At 38.4% G+C, this 20128-nt stretch overlaps 1 protein-coding gene across 1 annotated transcript in view; it reads left to right on the top strand.

The window, feature by feature from the left end:
- Positions 1–1177: 1177 nt before the first annotated feature.
- ANAPC1 (anaphase promoting complex subunit 1) overlaps positions 1178–20128 on the top strand; it is a 101932-nt gene continuing 82981 nt past the window's right edge. Inside the window, exons 1-11 of the mRNA XM_060169087.1 lie at positions 1178–1338; positions 3804–4040; positions 5040–5201; positions 7135–7186; positions 7756–7856; positions 8437–8519; positions 9622–9695; positions 11430–11575; positions 11793–12013; positions 12729–12938; positions 15374–15469. Of these exons, the coding sequence (XP_060025070.1) occupies positions 3828–4040; positions 5040–5201; positions 7135–7186; positions 7756–7856; positions 8437–8519; positions 9622–9695; positions 11430–11575; positions 11793–12013; positions 12729–12938; positions 15374–15469 (1358 nt within the window). The 5' untranslated portion in view covers positions 1178–1338; positions 3804–3827. The remainder of the gene's footprint in view (positions 1339–3803; positions 4041–5039; positions 5202–7134; positions 7187–7755; positions 7857–8436; positions 8520–9621; positions 9696–11429; positions 11576–11792; positions 12014–12728; positions 12939–15373; positions 15470–20128) is intronic.

The following is a 20128-nucleotide window of genomic DNA, read 5'->3' as shown; positions in this document are numbered from 1 at the left end:
CAAGATCATGGTGCTAGCAGATTCAGTGTTTGCTGAGGTTGTGCTTCCTGGTTCATTGACAGTCGTCTCTTTGCTGTGTCCTCCTTTGGTGGAAGGGGCCAGGGAGCTCTGTGGGGTCTCTTTCATAAGGGCACTAATCCCTTTCATGAGGGCTCCACCCTCATGACCTAAGCACTTCCTAAGGGTCCCACCTCCTAGTATCACCACATAGGCCATTAGGTTTCAACACAGGAATTTGGGGAGGAGACACAAATATTCAGTCCTCAGCAGGCTCCTTCCTGTTGGAGTAAAGCCTTCTGAAAAGAGGCCATTTCAGCTAAACCCTGAAGGTTGACATTTCAAATAAAGAGATGAGAATGAACCAAGATACCACGAAGTGCAAGATGTGTTTGGAGACCCTAAGGAGATAATTTAAGTGAAGACATAAAGTTTCAGGCAACTTTATATTTCTGGATAAGGAATATGAACTTTATTTCTCAGGCCTATTGATAGGACGCCTATCAATCCTTTTAACATAGCGACACCACGCAATGGGAGATTAGAGCTCAACAGAGTTATACAGTTTCCACAAGTGTGATACTTTATGGTTGAATCCACAGACAGGGAGGGAGGGGTAAAGCCGGGGTTCTTAACCTGGATCTATGAATTGCTAGGGGAAGTCTCTGTGAAGCTCAGATTATTACACGCAACTTTTTTATGAGGACCTCTATACCGTTCATCAACTTTTCAAAAGGTCCGGACCCCCAAAAGGTTAAAGTGCACTGGTAAAGAGAGAAAATCAGTAGAGTCCCCACCGTCCCCCAAGCCTGCAGGCATATATCTCCAATTTGGGGGTCAGGAGGCGAGAGCGAAGTTGGCCAGAAAACCTTCTAATTCATAGTTATGACGCAGTTCAGGCTCGTACTGACATGACCTGGGGAAGATCTGGATGCCAGGAAGATCCTATCCCAGTACAGGCTGAAGGTACAAATAAATACCCAGCAAATTCCTCCTCGCGCTTCCTTCGTGCAACTGCGGAGGCGCTAGGACCGCGGGAACGCCGCTCGCTCCCGGCGAAGCCCCGCCTCGGCGCGAAGCAGGACGGGAAATTCAACATGGACGCGTCCATTTGAACATCTCGCCTGAGTGGTTCTCCTGCACGCCTGCCTGTCATTAGCAGTCGTGTTCGCAGTTGCTGCCCAGTCTTCCTCCGGAATAGGGGAGGGAGAGGGAATGAGAAGCTGCAGCGGCCGAGGAGTCACCGTGACCGTCCCCGCCGCCACCTCGGGCCCCCTCGGCCCCCGCGCCTCCGGGGAGCAGCCGGGGCTCGCCGCGCCTGACGCGTCCCGAGTCACACAGGTAAGGGCCCAGGCCCGCAGCGCCTGGTGGTTCATCGCCTGTCCGGTAGCCCTCTCACCCGACCCGAGGCCTACCCGCGCGCGGTGACCCGGAGGGCTGGGAGCCCGGGGCGGGCCCTGAGCGGGCGCCAGAGCCAAGAGGACCCCAGCTTGCGGGCTGGGCTTTACGGGGTGCACCTTCCTGCTCCACTCTGCGCCGGCTTCCTTCCTGAGCTAAACGCGGTGTCCCGTGTGGGCCTTAGCATCTAGTTCAGCCCCTTGCTGCTCTGATACGATGTTCCGAGACCCAGGCTCTTAGACTGTTTCACCTGACCCTAAAGAGGCCGGGGAAGCTCTGCCTTTTTGCGGAGTCTCAACTCAAGGTGTCTTCTGTGTGCATTTGGGTTTACTCTTGAAGCAACTGTGTGGTTACCTCTGGCGGGGTAGTTTTTGTTCCTAGTAAGCAATGCTGATATCTTGTTTTATAGCATATCAATTTAATACAGTACTTTCATCTGTAGCTCTTTATGTTGTCCCCTAATAAGTAAAAACATAAAAATTTGGGGTATTGCAGAAGTATTAAATGTGTCGCCTTAATTAGTACAAAAAGATATTGTACTATGAGAATAACCATAATTACTATTTTTGTAATTTTCTCTCAACGTTTTTTGTTTTTTTTTTTTTTTTTTTTTTGCGGTACGCGGGCCTCTCCCTGTTGTGGCCTCTCCCGTTGCGGAGCACAGGCTCCGGACGCGCAGGCCCAGCGGCCATGGCTCACGGGCCCAGCCGCTCCGCGGCACGTGGGATCTTCCCAGACCGGGGCACGAGCCCGCGTCCCCTGCATCGGCAGGCGGACTCTCAACCACTGCGCCACCAGGGAAACCCCTCTCAAAGTTTTAATAGGATAACGTTTCAAAATTGCACAACTGAAGTCGGATGAACTCGCAAGTTTTTTAATGTTGGTTATCCTGTTGACTAGAATATAAGAAGACCAGCTGAATTTTATTTTTTTCTTGTAAGTTTTATAAGGTACTGTATTAGTTATATTCCACGTTCAGGTCTTCTCAATTCTGAATTTTAGCGGGAGGAAAATAAAAGTGTTTTGATTGTGGCATATGGTTATGTCAGGAATAGCATTTAATTCATAGCAAAATAACTTTGACCCTAGAGAAGCTGCATAGGAACTACAGGGGCTTTGAGATATTGCGGGGGAAAAAACCCTACTGATGCCAAAAAGACCTCAGATGAGAAATATAAGTCAAATTTAGTTAAACTTTTTTTTTTTTTTTTTTTTTTGCGGTATGTGGGCCTCTCACTGTTGTGGCCTCTCCCGTTGCGGAGCACAGGCTCCGGACGTGCAGGCTCAACGGCCATGGCTCACGGGCCCAGCCGCTCCGCGGCATGTGGGATCTTCCCGGACCGGGGCACGAACCCGTGTCCCCTGCATAGGCAGGCGGACTCTCAACCACTGCGCCACCAGGGAAGCCCTAGTTAAACTTTTAATTGTGAGTGCCATTTCAAACCCTTTAAAGTTGTCTGTGGTGCTGTGGTCAAACGTTGGTTTTGATCTGAGGATCGTAGCTCAAATGTGATGCCACAGAGTCCATTTTTAATGTAGGTGTTTTCTTAGAGAGAGAACTGGCATCCACCTTATATACCACATTATACAGTGAATTTTACTAGCTGTCAACTGCTGTATGTAGAAATGTTTTGGAAGTAAAGGGGCATGGTTCCACCCACAGCTCAGCCACATCTTTATAGTGAGAAGCTGTACTGTAATAGGTTGTGTTAATTAAAAGCTAGGACTCATAAATTGGCTGCAAGTGTGGCTGTCCAATGGCCAGAGTTCTTCATGCCTTGGTTTCCTGTGTTTGGACCCCAAATTGGAATTGATTGTGGTCATATGTTTAGGTGGACTGGGGTGTCAAAACTACTGGTGACACTTGACAGTTTATTAGGTCTTTTGTGGATTGGTCAGCTGAAACGAGTAGTTCAACTTGTGATGAATTAGAAGTAATATGTGTTTTTTGGTGTTTTTTTTGTTTGTTTCATTCCAATATGCCAGTGGTCCTTGAGGTGTGCTTTTCAAATGAGTTTCCAACAGCTGAACAGAAATGACCTTAAATGTTGAGAAGCCGGGCAGTCATGGGACTGTAAAGTACAACTTGTCTAAATACTTCATATGTGAAGTGTGGAAAAACTAGCATATAGTAGTAGAATAGGACAGGTGTTGTGGCATGTAAGTGCTTGTCTCAACCCAGCGGTTTCCTTCGGTGGTAACCGTCTATTGGTCAGTCTCCAAGTAAAATGTGGCAGTAACTGTAATCACCTGAGAGTCAGATCTTTGATGTTTTAATTACTTGTACACCTACAGTGTAATAGGATTGACACTCATCTAAGGATTAATGACTCTTCTGTAAACTTTTATGATATTTTATTCTGGTTTTAACTCTAGAAGCTGACCAGAGTGTGTTTGAATTCATACAGAAATAATGTTGATATTTGGAACCCATGTCGAACTTCTATGAAGAAAGGGCAACAATGATTGCAGCCGGGGATTTGCAGGAATTTGTTCCTTTTGGTCGAGACCACTGCAAGCACCACCCTAATGCTTTGAACCTTCAGCTTCGCCAGCTGCAGCCAGCGTCGGAGTTATGGTCTTCTGATGGTGCCGCTGGCTTGGTGGGATCCCTTCAGGAGGTTACGATCCACGAGAAACAGAAGGTTCCGTTAAGTTTCCCATTGTATTTTTGAAATATAGAATGTTGTGATCTACTTGTAATTTAAGGCTACCTGCAACTGAGAAATGAGTATAATGCTACTTGTAGGGTAGTGGTTAAGATTTGATAATTTCAGTCAAGACTAAAATAATGACTTCATTGTATTATGGTGTCATAACCGTTTATTTAGGCATATAACTCATGGTTTTATAATAAGTACTATGATTATGGTCCATTCTAAACCTCTTTCTCTTCCTTTAGTATGTGGGGACCAGATTTCGTGTTGTTTGATTATTAGATGGTAGAGTTAGAAATGGTCCCTGCTGCAAAAAGACTTACATGTTTCTTGAGGACAAAGAAAATGCCACATAAGTAGATAGAGTACTAGTTCTTAAATAGGAGAATGAGATGTTAGCGTGTGTCAGGAAATCAGTCTTTCCCATCTTATTCCACTTTCATTCCTTTTGGGATACCAAAATCTCAGGGAGAGGAAGTCTATGTAGTTAGAAACCTGAATCTTTCTCTCTCCCATTTATTTTGATGAGTGGGACAAGGGAAGGAAGGTGAATGTATATTTAGTTGTGAAGCAGGGAAATCTACCCTGTGAATAAACTCCCCCAGTGATTCCCATGTGCACCTTCCTGCCCCCTCTCCATCACTTCCCCATGCACCTAATATACCATTTTAGTTTCCCTAGCATGTTGGTTTCATTTTTTGATCTATAGATATGGTATAATTTTTGTTTGTTTATATTTGGGGCAAATAATATAGTAGTATAATATAAAACATCCTGTAAGGTATATAATACACATATGCACACACCCCACTTTGTTAATCAGTGGCACTAAGCTTCTAAGAATTGGGCTTAGATTGAGTCTTACTCCCCAGGCAAAGAGAGAGTAGGAAACTTGTCTCTGAATGATTATTTGATTTAATTAATAAATCCTGCTCCATACTTTGGAAAAAAGTGCTTGAACATGTCCTACATGTGTTAATTTTTAAGGAGAGCTGGCAGTTAAGGAAAGGCGTAAGTGAAATTGGAGAAGAAGTAGATTACGATGAGGAACTCTATGTGGCTGGAAATATGGTTATCTGGAGCAAAGGAAGTAAAAGCCAGGCATTGGCTGTTTATAAAGCGTTTACAGTTGACAGTCCTGTTCAACAGGTGAGTTGATTTGAATTTTAGCGTTTGATTGACTACTTAACACTTAAAAAAGGTTTTGTCCTAAAATTTAACAGAAATAATAAAAACAGTGTAATGGTCCCAGCAGCTGGGTGTCCATTTAAAAAATTTCATTTGTTTTCTGTATCATCACTTTTTTTACACCATCTTTTGTCAATTTAATGATAGTCTTTAAACACTGTTCTTGAGTAATTCAATTTGTTATTCTCAGTAAAAATTTCTAAGACATTGAGGGTACAAAGAATACTGTAACACATGATGATTATAATTGGTTGCAGAGTATTCAATAAATAAAAATCTGGTTCCTAGTGATAATCAGAAAGAGAAAGAAAAAACCTAACTTGTTATCATTGCAGTTGGCTATTACACCTAACTCTATTATGAAAATCGGTAATTAAAGGGAAGGAATTAAGCATTTGCCCTGCCTTTCTAGGAAGACGTGCAGTTCGTCTTGAGTTAATGAAGGAACACCCTTATTTATGGACGAATGCCAGCTAATATAGAAAGAAGGGTAGAGTTAAAAAATCACCACTTTGTAACCTCCAATGTAATAATGGATTCAGAAAAGGATTGTTAATGGATATTAACACTCTTGGGTGAAAGGATATTACCATGGCACCAAGGTATTACCCTATGAATTACTTGCTAAAATGGACTGGACATCAGGTGCTAGAAGAAAATTACATTATTTTTCCTCAGGTGGGATGACGGTTTTGTGGTTATATAGGAGTACATCTTTAGTTTTAGGAAATGCACGATGAAGTGATTAGGGGTAAAGTGTCATGATGTGTGCAATTTTCAAATAGCCCCTGCCCCCTGCAATTCCACGTGTACTCAAATGCCCTTAAACAGGTACGGCAGAATTCAGGTGAGACATATGTTCACTGTACTGTTTCATCTTTTCTTACTGAAAGTTTTTAGAATATCAAGTTGGGGGAGAAGTGAAAACATTTTTGTTGGTTGCATTAATTGTTAGGCTACTGACAGGAGGTTTTTAGAAGCTTTTTACTCATGTGAAGTTCCCCATTTGTAGACACTGAAATCGTACCTCAACACTGCTTTTTTTTTTTTCCATGAACTATTTCCTGATGAGTGTTGTACTCTTCTAACAATTTATTAGGAAGGGTCAACTGAATTATTCCCAAATTTGAGAGCATGTGTGAAAGCATTTCCATCCAGGAGTGTCAAAGCCAGTGCTCTTTTTGCTGATAATTTCCCCCTCATGTAACATTGTGAATGTATTTAATACCACTGAAAAATGGTTAAGATGGTAAATTTTATGTTATGTATATTTTACCACAATTAAAAAGACATAAAAATGCCATTAAAAAATTTCAATAAATGATTGTCAGTTGAAGTTTAACGGCTTTTCAATGGCATTCAATAAGTGAATGCCATTAAAAAATTTCAATAAGTGATTGTCAGTTGAAGTTTAACGGCTTTTCCTAGTTTGTATATATATTTTTAAGATGGGCCCTTAAGAAAGGGAAATGTTTTTCTAAACATTCTTTCTGGCGAGTCAGAGAATGATAAGATTAGGTAAGTCTGGAGATTATAAAATAGCTTGGCAATTTTCAACTCTTCTGATAATCTTTAGCTTTGTATAGGATATAGGGTTTACTACAGGTTGAACCACTATTTGAATTCACTTTTGCTGCAAAGCTTCTATCTAGTAGGTTTCTTGATTTTGTTTTCCCCTTTCTTTTTATTTGCAAGCATAGTTTATCTTTCCTTAAGATAGTTATCATTAATTAGTCTAATTTTATCTTATTTTTCTTTGTTCCCATGGTATATGTGTTGAGCTGATGAGGAGGGACCGTTGTTATGTAGGTGACACTATTATTTAGATACCATTAGTTAATAGGTTATTATTTAGATGTCATTTACCTAGGTAAGCATTTTGTTTTGATTTTAGGCATTGTGGTGTGACTTCATTATATCACAGGATAAGTCTGAAAAGGACTACAGTAAGTTCCTTTTTGAAATTTTATTTGATCTTATGATGATTCCAAATGTTTATCTCATTTTTTTTCATTCAAAATAAGTAAGCCACTAATAATGGTGGGTTAGCGCAAGCATTTTTATATTGTGCATTAAAGAATTTGTGTTGGGAATTGCAATTCATTTATTTTTAAAACATTTATTTATTTATTTATTTATGGCTGTGTTGGGTCTCCATTGTTGCATGCGGGCTTTCTCTAGTTGCGGTGAGCAGGGGCTATTCTTTGTTGCAGTGTGCGGGCTTCTCATTCGGTGGCTTCTGTTGTTGCAGAGCACAGGCTCTAGACGCTTGGGCTTCAGTAGTTGTGGCTCTCGAGCTCTAGAGCGTAGGCTCAGTAGTTGTGCTGCACAGGCTTAGTTGCTCCGCGGCATGTGAGATCTTCCTGGACTAGGGCTTGAACCCGTGTCCCCTGCATTGGCAGGCAGATTCTTAACCACTGTGCCACCAGGGAAGTCCCGGGAATTGCAATTTATGATTATTGGGATTTTTTTTTTGAAAACAATGCATATATCTTGTTGTACTCTCTCTTTTCAGGTAGTGATGAAGTAGAAAAATGCATATGTATATTGCAAAGCTCATGTATTAACATGCATAGCATAGAAGGAAAGGATTACATAGCTTCTTTACCTTTTCAGGTAAACTTGAGTGTTTCAGTGTTTTTGTGTTTTACTGGAGAATATTCTTGAATTAATTGGTTTCAGAAGTATTGCTACTCTCATGTCTTGTAATCAAAAATGTTATTTTTACTGAAATAAACTTGTAGTGGCTTACCATTTCCATCTTTTGTCTTAAAAATAAATTATTTAGTGAAGTGAATTATGAAGTCTTTTCTGAGAGGTTTTTTTTCAGTTTAAGTGACATAGAAGAAATCATTTTGGTTTTATTCAAGCACTTGAGCAATATTAGTCTTTCTCCTGTTTCTCATTATCTTTTTCATGCCCTAATGCTGTTGTTACACTTTAATCACACTGTCATTTTGGTACTGATATTAGCTACTGGCAGGAATTTCAGGTTGAACTTCTCTTCCTTAGATTTGATTTTGTCTTAGATTTACTTGTTAGAATTACTTAAAAAAATTATAGTTAATGATTGTTACTTTGCAAAACTCTTATTAAATTGGAAGGAAATCTAGTGTTCTGTAATGTTTCGTAAAAACATGTTATAAAGAATAGTTTCTTTTACTTCTGTTTTTTTCCTCACACTTTTACACAATAGGTTGCAAATGTTTGGCCCACGAAGTATGGCTTGTTGTTTGAACGAAGCAGCTCTTCACATGAGGTTCCTCCAGGCCCACCCAGGTATGCAGGTCAGAATATGATTCCTTGGGCTTTTTTTGGTTGGTTCTAAGGTAAAATTGTTTACCCAAAAGTTTGGGATGATGATAATTTCCATGCTGTCTGCACAGATAGATGCCTTTTTCTCTCATCTCAGCATTGTACCCTTATGAGTTCTACTTCTCAGTTGGCTCTTAATTATCTACAGCTTTTTTCCCCAAGTAGTAAAATTGAGCAAACACTTGGCTTAAAGATAACAAAACTCAATTCTTAGCTCTGCCATTTTTTCCATCATGTTACTTTGGGCAAATCATTAGCTTTGGCTTTAGTTTCCTTATCTGTTACAGGAAGAATACTGTCATTTATTTCTTAGGATTTATGCAGTAATTTAACAAGCTAATGTATATAATCTCTTGACATAGCACTTCTTATGTCTTAGGTGCGTAATAAATTATAGTGTGTTTACTTTGTCTCCCTAATCAGCTGTGAGCTCGTTGACGGGCAGGAACATACAGTACCTGTCACAGTGTGGTGCAAGTAGTAGACACTGAGTTTTAAGAAAATTGCTTATAGATTTTAATCTCTCTCTGTGTTTAGATAGAAGGTCTGTTTTTTCCTCTTTTTTCAGTCACTCCTTAAGAAAATGCAGCCATTTCATTTACTTGAAGTGTTTCTTCTTTTTATTTTTAAATACTCTCTTTTGTCAATAGGTCTAGAAGACTAAATTTCTTTCCTAGTTGTTAGAGACACTGCCACTAAGAGAGGTTTTAAAAAAAAAATGACTACCTTATGCCCATTACTCTGTTTGTTCTGAAAGGTGTTGACTGCTGCTCAGATACTACCTGGGCTACACTGAGTTCCGTGTGTGTGTGTGTGTGTGTGTGTGTGCGCGCGCGCGCGTGCGCACGCAAATTTACCCTGCATAAGAGGAAAGATTTCTAGGAATAAAATAGAAGATACTGTGAAAAACAGTAGGTCAAAAGTTTTTAGAGGGTTGCTTTTTGAGATGGTAAGTTTCTAGTTGTTAGTGTAATCTGCAGAAGACATTTCTTTGCAAGGAAAGTACAAAATTTGTGCACAAATGGAGTCATCTTATGTTGGTGATTATTTATTTGTTCTTTACTAGAGAACCTTTACCCACTATGTTCAGCATGCTGCATCCACTAGATGAAATCACACCTCTTGTTTGTAAATCTGGAAGTAAGTGTATTTTTATAAATTCTTTTATATAGGCTCTCTTTTGAGTTTGGGGCTGGGGAGGAAATAAAGGAGCTTATGAAAATTAGATTTCTTTTATAAAAATAATATAATTTAAGCATTTAAAAATAACTCTTATTATGAAAATAATTCATATTAATTAATTCATTGAATACCCTGGTATTAATTGTTTTAACAGCTATTCTTTTAGTAAAAATAGAGCCTATACATCAACCAGAAATACTGATATATTTTCTAACTTACCTGTAGATGACTCTGGACTTTGTTCCTTAGTAATTAGTAAGTAAATGAACAATACTTAGATAAACTAAAATCGTTCCCTTTTTTTGGAAAAAAGAAATGTAGGGCCTTAGACCTTTACTTTGGAAATTTTTAATATTTCATTTTCCCTGCTCATAATAACATAATTTGCTGGGACTCAGACTTTTAATAGTTCCTAGAGGTATTTCTAGATGCTTGTTTTAAAATTTTAAATGTGACCAAACATAGGCTATTATGAATAATGAGGACTTGAAGGCTAAAAAAAAATATTTATATTCTTTGACCAATTTTACTTTAAGGACTTTATCCCAAGTATATATTCTGAAATACCACTGAGTTTTTTATCTTCTATATCAGGGCTTGGCAAACTACAGCCTGGGGGCTAAATCCAGTTTATTTTTCTAAGGCTTAAGAGCCAAGAGTGGTTTTTACCCTTTTAAAAGGTTGTAGAAAACAAAAAAAATTATGCTACAGAGTCAGTATGTCTGCAAAGCCTAAACTATTTACTCTTTGGCCTTTTACAGAAAAAGTTTATTGATAATTCTATATTATACTGCTAACAACTACAAACAACCTAAAAAAAATGTCAGAGTGTGTGATTGAATGGTATGCAGCCATTATTGATCATGTTTTTGAATAATATTTAATGACCTCAGGAATTGCTTATTCATAATGTTAAGTAAGGTACAAAACTAACTGCAATATCATCCTAATTTTGTAAGAACATAAAAAATATGTCTGTATAGGAAAAAAAAAACTCAGACGAGTGCTCCCAAAATATATTAGTAGAGGTTATTTTGAGTGGAATTATGAATGATTTTTATTTCTTTCTTTATAAAGTACTCCTTTTATAAAATAATTCTTTTTAAATTTTTCAGTATTTTAACTGAGAGGGCAACATTTAGGAGACAGTCAAATAAGGATGTAGAAACCAGTTTATGGTACTGTAGATGTAAAAGCTGGACTCACTAGGAAAAAACTTATTTTGCATGTGTATCCAGTAAAGCAGAAACAGTAGTGTACTGTTCAGCACTGTTTGAATAGTTATAGTAGAGAACAGATTTCTTAGAGAAGAAAAGAACCTGTAAGGAAGTCAAACTTGGTCGAATGGTTGAGTGTAATTTAAGAATAAGTCAGTTATTAAAGGAGTCATGGACCTTTTACCTGTGGCTGATGAATTTAATGGTTTAGTCAGCACAAATCTTCAACATTTAGTTGCATGTGTGTGAAATCAAAACTCGTAAGATTCTCATCTTTAATATATTTTAAAGGAATTGATGCCCAAATAAATTTATTAAAAATTGAGGGTTAATTATGTAATATATTAATAGATTTTTGTGCCTTAATTGCCTTGATTTCTCTTTATCTTTAGGAATTGCAAGAAGTCACTTCATAAACAACAGTCTTGTAAAAGTCCATTGTTCTATACCTGATCATTTCTGTTCTGTCTTTAAGGTCTTTTTGGTTCATCACGGGTACAATATGTTGTAGATCATGCAATGAAAATTGTTTTTCTCAACACTGATCCCTCCGTTGTAATGACCTATGACACCGTTCAAGGTTTGCATTCTGTGTGGGCTCTCCGGAGAGTCAAAACAGAGGTAAGGGTGAAGGCAGATCACTTCTTAATAGAAAAGGATAGTTAATACTAAAAACTTTGCAGGTTTTTAGAAGAATCACTTGTGAAATAGGTTGAGTGCCTTAGGTAAAAAGATATTATATCTTTAATAACTGGCAACTACCCTGCATTCTCACAAGGAAATTGCCCTTTTAATCTAATTATTTTCTGCCCCCTCCCCCTTTTCATTTTGACTTAAGGAAGAGAATGTTGTTTTAAAGTTCTCTGAACAGGGGGGCACCCCACAGAATGTGGCCACCAGCAGCTCGCTCACAGCACACCTCAGAAGCCTCTCCAGGGGAGACTCCCCCGTGGCTTCCCCCTTCCAGAACTACTCCTCCATCCACAGCCAGAGTCGCTCAGCCTCCTCGCCCAGCCTACACTCCCGCTCACCTTCCATTTCCAACATGGCAGCTCTCAGGTGGGAATTAAGTGTGGAAGCATTTCCTTGCTTTAAACAAGACATCCCAAGAAAAAGATACCTTCTTTTAAAACTTTCTCTTGTGATTTGAAGGATTTAAAATTTCTGTTGACAGATCCTGAGTATCTTTTAGAGAAAACAGCATTATTCCAGTTGTGCTATTTTTACTAAGACTTCCAGGCCTACTGTGTTACTTTTTCACTGAGTCATATTTAGAGACTGCCAGTGCTTGTTGTAAGAGTGCCTCATTTTTAACACTAAGTGGCAGCAGTTTGGTGAATATTAATTACAGAAATTTTTTGGTACTGTTTTCTTTTGTCTTAATTTGCATTAGCTTTTCTTTTGTTTTTGTTAATATCTGTCTGGTACAATAGGGACATAGTTTTGTTGGTGTGTATATGTTTGAATGTATAGGAACATAGTTTAAACTTTTTTGAATAATATTGGTATAAATAATTGATTTTCTGAGGCAGAAAATGAACTGATTTTCAGTTAAAGAAAAAGAATTCTAACAGGAATTCTAAATCCTTAGAATATAATAAAGCATGCTGACAAACCGTTTAAGTAGCTACTCCTTTTTAAGAAAATTGTATTTCTGACTGGGTTTATGTTATGAATATTCTCCATACATAGAATTTGGAAAGCTTTATTAGAAAGTGTGTTATATCAGCCTGTGTTATTAATTGTGGTGCACTCTTTTCTCTTTATTTTGCAGTCGTGCTCATTCTCCAGCCTTAGGAGTGCACTCTTTTTCAGGGGTGCAAAGGTTCAACCTTTCAAGCCATAATCAATCTCCAAAGAGACACAGTATTTCTCATTCTCCAAATAGTAATTCTAACGGCTCCTTTCTTGCACCAGAAACAGAGCCAATTGTTCCTGAACTTTGTATGGACCATTTATGGACAGAAACTATTACTAATATAAGGTTTGGAGTATATATTTTTATATTCAAAGAAAAATGATACTAAAAGTTTTAGAAAATACTTGGCATTTTGTGTAAAGCTTCCTTTGAGTATAAGCAGTTATTAATATTTCTAAAATACATAGAGATATATATTAAAGGCTACCTCAGTTTCAGTAGAGGATGTTAGTGATATTAAGGTGATCATAAAAATATTCTTTTGTCATTTGCTATTTCTTCCTTAGTAATCTCTCAGATTTGAGGTGTTTGATGTTTTAGGGAGAGACAACTAATTTCTGTAGATTAGGAAACTTGGGAATTTATAACATTTTTCTTAAGTTTTGTCTTTATGTTAGTTGAGTATCAGCTGTTTTTCTGGGAAACACAACTCAGACCTGAGTTCCATGTGACCTTCCTCCTTCTATGTTCTCTTTAATCAGTCATTCAGTCAATGCCAGTGTGTGTACTAGTGGCTGTGGTTTATCAGCAAATAAGTTGCTGTCCCTGTCCTCAGAAAGAGACAGCTGGAGGATGGTGGCACTGCTCATCTGCTGGTAGGGCTTTGGAAAGATGACTAGGTATTTCCTGGGTGGGTAAGCGAGGCAGTACACAGTAGTTAGAGGGGATCAGAAGAAAAGTGCAGAAGTGTGAATGTGTGGTTTGTTCAGGGAATTAAAAATACTCTCCATTTGTTTGTGCAGGAGGAGGGGAAAGGGCTGCGAAAGAGGAGGTGGAGACAGATGGCCTTTTGGGCTGTTCTGTTTGATGAGAGCTGTAAGAAGGTGCTTTATATGTGGGTCATAAACTCAGGGGTCAGAGCAGTCACTTATCAGTGGTGATTGAGGCAAGACAGGTGGATTGGAGTTTATGGAGTGTGTAGAGGTTGGGTTCGAGGAGGGCCTGTGGATGAGCTTGCAGTTGCAGGGGTTCTGGTAACCCTCTGGAATCAAAGATAGTAATCATGGGGATGTGTGGTGTATAGGCCTTTTCTTTAGCAGAGGGTTTAACATTCATTAGATTCTCAGAGTCTGTGGCCTCCGAATAGTTAAAACCAGGCTGTGTAGAATCAGAGAGGGCTAGTGACTAAAGTCTTGGAAACTTAAGATTTGGGAGGAGTGAAAAGAGATAAAGCTGCTGCAGAGAGACAGAGCAAGAGAGGTCAGGTGGGGGAAGCAGCAGGACATGTCATAGAACACAAGAAAAGTGGCTTTTGAGAAGAAGATGCCAATGTTGCCAGGTGCTGGTGAAGTGTGGCACTGTTAGGTGAGGTCAGAGAGGCAGTACCTGGATGGCAAGGTCACTGGTGACCTTGGCCAGAGCACCTGGGGGTAGGGGTCTAGGGTGGAGTGGAATGGGGTGGAAAAAGTAAATGGGGACTGAGGAGGTGAACATAGGTATACAGACTGTCCAGGGAGTTTGCCTTTGAATGGGAATGAGGATACAAAACTAGCTGAGAGAATCTCAGGGTCAAGGGAGAGTTTTGTTTTTCCTGAACTATGTTAGAGAAAATTAGGCTTCATTTTTTGCCCTTAAATACCTATGTGTGTTTCTCTAAAAAGTAAGGACATTTTCTTACCTAACCATGCTACCGTTTTTACACCCAGCCAAATTAACAGTAAGTCCTTTATATAATCTAATATTTAGTCCATCTCTGTATTTAAAGACTCATTTTAATATGAGAGAGTAGGCTACGAAAAGACTATATACCCAGAGCAGGGAAAGCACTGAAAATACAGCTGGCTGTACGGCCTTAAGCTCTCCACATCCGAGTAGAAAGACAAGCGCATGTTCTTAGGCTTGCAGGTCAGGGATAGGCAGTTGGAGGAAAGGAAAGATGTGAGTACAGTGTTTAAGTATGTTCTATTTTTATATATATAAAATAAAAATTTCCTATAAAATAAAAATTCCTTATATATAGAATAAAAATTCCCTGTATTTAAAAATCATTTGTCTTTAAATACCTTATTGCTAAGTTGGATATATTGCAGATCCTTATTGTACAGAGTTACAAAGAAATTTTTGAGAATAGAGAATTTTTGAGTATGGGTTAAAAAAAAGGGATGAAGTGGAGCCTAATCTGAGAGAGAGGATAGATTGGAGAGGTCATGTTATAAAATGTCTGACCCCTTAGACCCTGTAAGAGGTCTAAGATCTCTTCAAGTTTGCATTATTTTAGCAGTAGGCAGCTTGCATAATGTGGAATTAAAAAGTCTGTTGGTAATGATTACATTTATTGTAATTTTTCCCCAGAAAAGCTGTGTAGTGGACTCAGAGTCAAAGAGCTGAAAGGAATCTTAGAGATCATGAAGTTCAATTCTTAGAAGTGCTTTTGTGTCTTCAAGGTTATTGCTTGGCCCAAGTAGTATTTCCTGTAGAATATTTTCAAAGACTTTTAATAATTACTATGGTAGATTTTTGAGTGAGTGCTAACAGTTTCTTTATTAATATATCTATTACAGGGAGAAAAATTCACAGGCCTCAAAAGTCTTTATTACATCTGACCTATGTGGGCAGAAGTTCTTGTGCTTTTTAGTAGAGTCCCAGCTCCAGTTACGGTAAGTGCGTTTATGTATCTCATTCATTTGGTATAAATAAACTTAGGACTGTTTTCTCTTTTTCTTTTTCTCTCTCTCTCTCTCTCTTTTTTTTTTGGCTTAAGTAGCTTTATTAAAATAATTTACATACCATAAAATTAACATGTTTTAAGTGTATAGTTTAATGATTTTTAGTAAATTTACAGTTACGCAGCATCACCGCAATCCAGTTTTAAAAATTTCTATCACTTTAAAAAGATCTCTTGTGCTTGACTTGCATTCAGTCTCTGTTCCCATTCGCAACCTCAGGCAACCAGTATATAGGCTTTCTGCCTCTGTAGATTTGCCTTTTCTGGATATTTTATGTAAATAGAATCATACAATATATAATTTCTTGTGTGTCCACCTTCTTCCACTTAGCATGTTTCTTAGGGCCTACCATGTGTAACATGTATAAATATTTTATTCCTCTTGCTTGTAGTATTGTATAAATGTACCACATTTTGTCTATCTAGTCATTAGTTGATGGGCATTTGGTTTGTTTACACGTTTTTGACCATTGTGAATTATGGCACTATGAACATTGGAGCCAAAGCCTTTGTGTGGACCTATATGATTTCATGTAGATAGATAGGTAGATAACTAGGAGTGGATCAAATGATAAATTCATCGTAAACTTTCAAAGAATTTGCTAAATTTGTCTTCCAGATAAGCTGTACCATTTTACATTCCCACCAGTAATGTTTTTTTTTTTTTTTTTGCGGTACGCGGGCCTCTCACTGTTGTGGCCTCTCCCGCTGCGGAGCACAGGCTCCGGACGCGCAGGCTCAGCAGCCACGGCTCACGGACCCAGCCGCTCCGCGGCATGTGGGATCTTCCCGGACCAGGGCACGAACCCGTGTCCCCTGCATCGGCAGGCGGACTCTCTACCACTGCGCCACCAGGGAAGCCCCCACCAGTAATGTTTGAGTGTTCCAATTTCTTCATCCTTGACAAGATTTCTTTTTTAAATTTTTGAATATTATTTATTTTTTTATACAGCAGGTTATTATTAGTCATCAATTTTTTACACATCAGTGTATACATGTCAATCCCAATCACCCAATTCATCACATGACCATCCCCAACCCCCTGCGGCTTTCCCTCTTGGTGTCCATACATTTGTTCTCTGCATCTGTGTCTCAACTTCTGCCCTGCAAACTGGTACATCTGTATCATTTTTCTAGGTTCCGCATACATGTGTTAATATACGATATTTGTTTTTCTCTTTCTGACTTACTTCACTCTGTATGACAGTCTCTAGATCCATCCACGTCTCAACAAATGACCCAATTTCGTTCCTTTTTATGGCTGAGTAATATTCCATTGTATATATGTACCACAACTTCTTTATTCATTCGTCTGTTGATGGGCATTTAGGTCGCTTCCATGACCTGGCTACTGTAAATAGTGCTGCAGTGAATATTGGGGTGCATGTGTCTTTTTGAATTATGATTTTCTCTGGGTATATGCCCAGTAGTGGGATTGCTGGATCATATGGTAATTCTATTTTTAGTTTTTTAAGGAACCTCCGTACTGTTCTCCATAATGGCTGTATCAATTTACATTCCCACGAACAGTGCAAGAGGGTTCCCTTTTCTCCACACCCTCTCCAGCATTTGTTGTTTGTAGATTTTCTGATGATGCCCATTCTAACTGGTGTGAGGTGATACCTCATTGTAGTTTTGATTTGCATTTCTCTAATAATTAGTAATGTTGAGCAGCTTTTCATGTGCCTCTTGGCCATCTGTATGTCTTCTTTGGAGAAATGTCTATTTAGGTCTTCTGCCCATTTTTGGATTGGGTTGTTTGTTTCTTTAATATTGAGCTGCATGAGCTGTCTATATATTTTGAAGATTAATCCTTTGTCTGTTGATTCGTTTGCAAATATTTTCTCCCATTCTGAGGCTTGTCTTTTCGTCTTATTTATGGTTTCCTTTGCTGTGAAAAAGCTTTGAAGTTTCATTAGGTCCCATTTGTTTATTTTTGTTTTTACTTCTATTTCTCTAGGAGGTGGATCAAAAGAGATCTTGCTGTGATTTATGTCAAAGAGTGTTCTTCCTATGTTTTCCTCTAAGAGTTTTATAGTGTCCGGTCTTACATTTAGGTCTCGAATACATTTTGAGTTTATTTTTGTGTATGGTGTTAGGGAGTGTTCTAATTTCATTCTTTTATATGTAGCTGTCCAGTTGTCCCAGCAACACTTATTGAAGAGACTGTCTTTTCTCCATTGTATATCCTTGCCTCCTTCGTCATAGATTAGTTGACCATATAGGTTTGTGGGTTTATCTCTGGGCTTTCTATCTTGTTCCATTGATCTATGTTTCTCTTTTTGTGCCAGTACCATATTGTCTTGATTACTGTAGCTTTGTAGTATAGTCTGAAGTCAGGGAGTCTGATTTCTCCTGCTCTGTTTTTTTCCCTCAAGACTGCTTTGGCTATTCAGGGTTTTTTGTGTCTCCATACAAATTCTAAGATTTTTTTGTTCTAATTCTGTAAAAAATGCTATTGGTAATATGATAGGGATTGCATTGAACCTGTAGATTGCTTTGGGTAGTATAATCATTTTCACAATATTGATCCTTCCAATCCAAGAACATGGTATATTTCTCCATCTGTTGGTATCATCTTTAATTTCTTTCATCAGTGTCTTATAGTTTTCTGCATACAGGTCTTTTGTCTCCCTAGGTAGGTTTATTCCTAGGTATTTTATTGTTTTTGTTGCAGTGGTAAATGGGAGGGTTTCCTTACTTTCTCTTTCAGATATTTCATCGTCAGTGTATAGGAATGCAAGAGATTTCTGTGCATTAATTTTGTATCCTGCTACTTTACCAAATTCATTGATTAACTCTAGCAGTTTTCTGGTAGCATCTTTAGGATTCTCTATGTAGAGTATCATGTCATCTGCAAACAGTGACAGTTTTACTTCTTTCCCGATTTGGATTCCTTTTATTTCTTTTTCTTCTCTGATTGCTGTTGCTAAAACTTCCAAAACTATGTTGAATAATAGTGGTGAGAGTGGGCAACATTGTCTTGTTCTTGATCTTAGAGGAAATGTTTTCAGTTTTTCAGCATTGAGAATGATGTTTGCTGTGGGTTTGTCATATATGGCCTTTATTATGTTGAGGTAGGTCCCCTCTATGCCCACTTTCTGGAGAGTTTTTATCATAAATGGGTGTTGAATTTTGTCAAAAGCTTTTTCTGCATCTATTGAGATGATCATATGGTTTTTATGCTTCAATTTGTTAATATGGTGTATCACATTGATTGATTTGCATATATTGAAGAATCCTTGCATCCCTGGGATAAATCCCACTTGATCATGATGTATGATCCTTTTAATGTGTTGTTGGATTCTGTTTGCTAGTATTTTGTTGAGGATTTTTGCATCTATATTCATCAGTGATATTGGTCTGTAATTTTCTTTTTTTGTAGTATCTTTGTCTGGTTTTGGTATCAGTGTGATGCTGGCCTCATAGAATGAGTTTGGGAGTGTTCCTTCCTCTGCAATTTTTTAGAAGAGTTTGAGAAGGATCATGTTAGCTCTTCTCTAAGTGTTTGATAGAATCACCTGTGAAGCCATCTGGTCCTGGGCTTTTGTTTGTTGGAAGATTTTTAATCACAGTTTTAATTTCATTACTTGTGATTGGTCTTTTCATATGTTCCGTTTCTTCCTGTTTCAGTCTTGGAAGCTTATATCTTTCTAAGGATTTGTTCATTTCTTCCAGGTTGTCCATTTTATTGGCATAGAGTTGCTTGTAGTAGTCTCTTAGGATGCTTTGTGTTTTTGCAGTGTCTGTTGTAACTTCTCCTTTTTCATTTCTAATTCTATTTTATTTTATTTTATTTTATTATTATTATTTTTTTTGTGGTATGCGGGCCTCTCACTGTTGTGGCCTCTCCCATTGCAGAGCACAGGCTCCAGACGCGCAGGCTCAGCGGCCATGGCTCACGGGCCCAGCCGCTCCGCGGCATGTGGGATCTTCCCGGACTGGGGCACGAACCCGTGTCCCCTGCAACGGCAGGCGGACTCTCAACCACTGCGCCACCAGGGAAGCCCCATTTCTAATTTTATTGATTTGAGTCTTCCCCCTCTTTTTCTTGATGAGTCTGGCTAATGGTTTATCAATTTTGTTTATCTTCTCAAAGAACCAGCTTTTAGTTTTATTGATCTTTGCTATTGTTTTCTTTGTTTCTATTTCATTTATTTCTGCTCTGACCTTTATGATTTCTTTCCTTCTGCTAACTTTGGGTTTTGTTTGTTCTTCTTTCTCTAGTTCCTTTAGGCGTAAGGTGAGTTTGTTTATTTGAGATTTCTCTTGTTTCTTGAGGTTTGTATAGCTATAAACTTCCTTCTTAGAACTGCTTTTGCTGCATCACATAGGTTTTGGATCGTCGTGTTTTCATTGTCATTTGTCTCTAGTTATTTTTTGATTTCCTCTTTGATTTCTTCAGTGATCTCTTGGTTATTTAGTAACGTATTGTTTATCCTCCATGTGTTTGTGTTTTTTACGTTTTTTTCCCTGTAATTGATTTCTAATCTCATATCGTTGTCAGAAAAGATGCTTGATATGATTTCAGTTTTCTTAAATTTACTGAGGCTTGATTTGTGACCCAAGATGTAATGTATCCTGGAGAATG

This window comes from Lagenorhynchus albirostris, chromosome 13, assembly GCF_949774975.1.
Source record: "Lagenorhynchus albirostris chromosome 13, mLagAlb1.1, whole genome shotgun sequence".
NCBI lineage: Eukaryota > Metazoa > Chordata > Mammalia > Artiodactyla > Delphinidae > Lagenorhynchus > Lagenorhynchus albirostris.
Note: the sequence above shows the minus strand (reverse complement) of the source record. Positions and strands in the feature narration are given on the sequence as shown.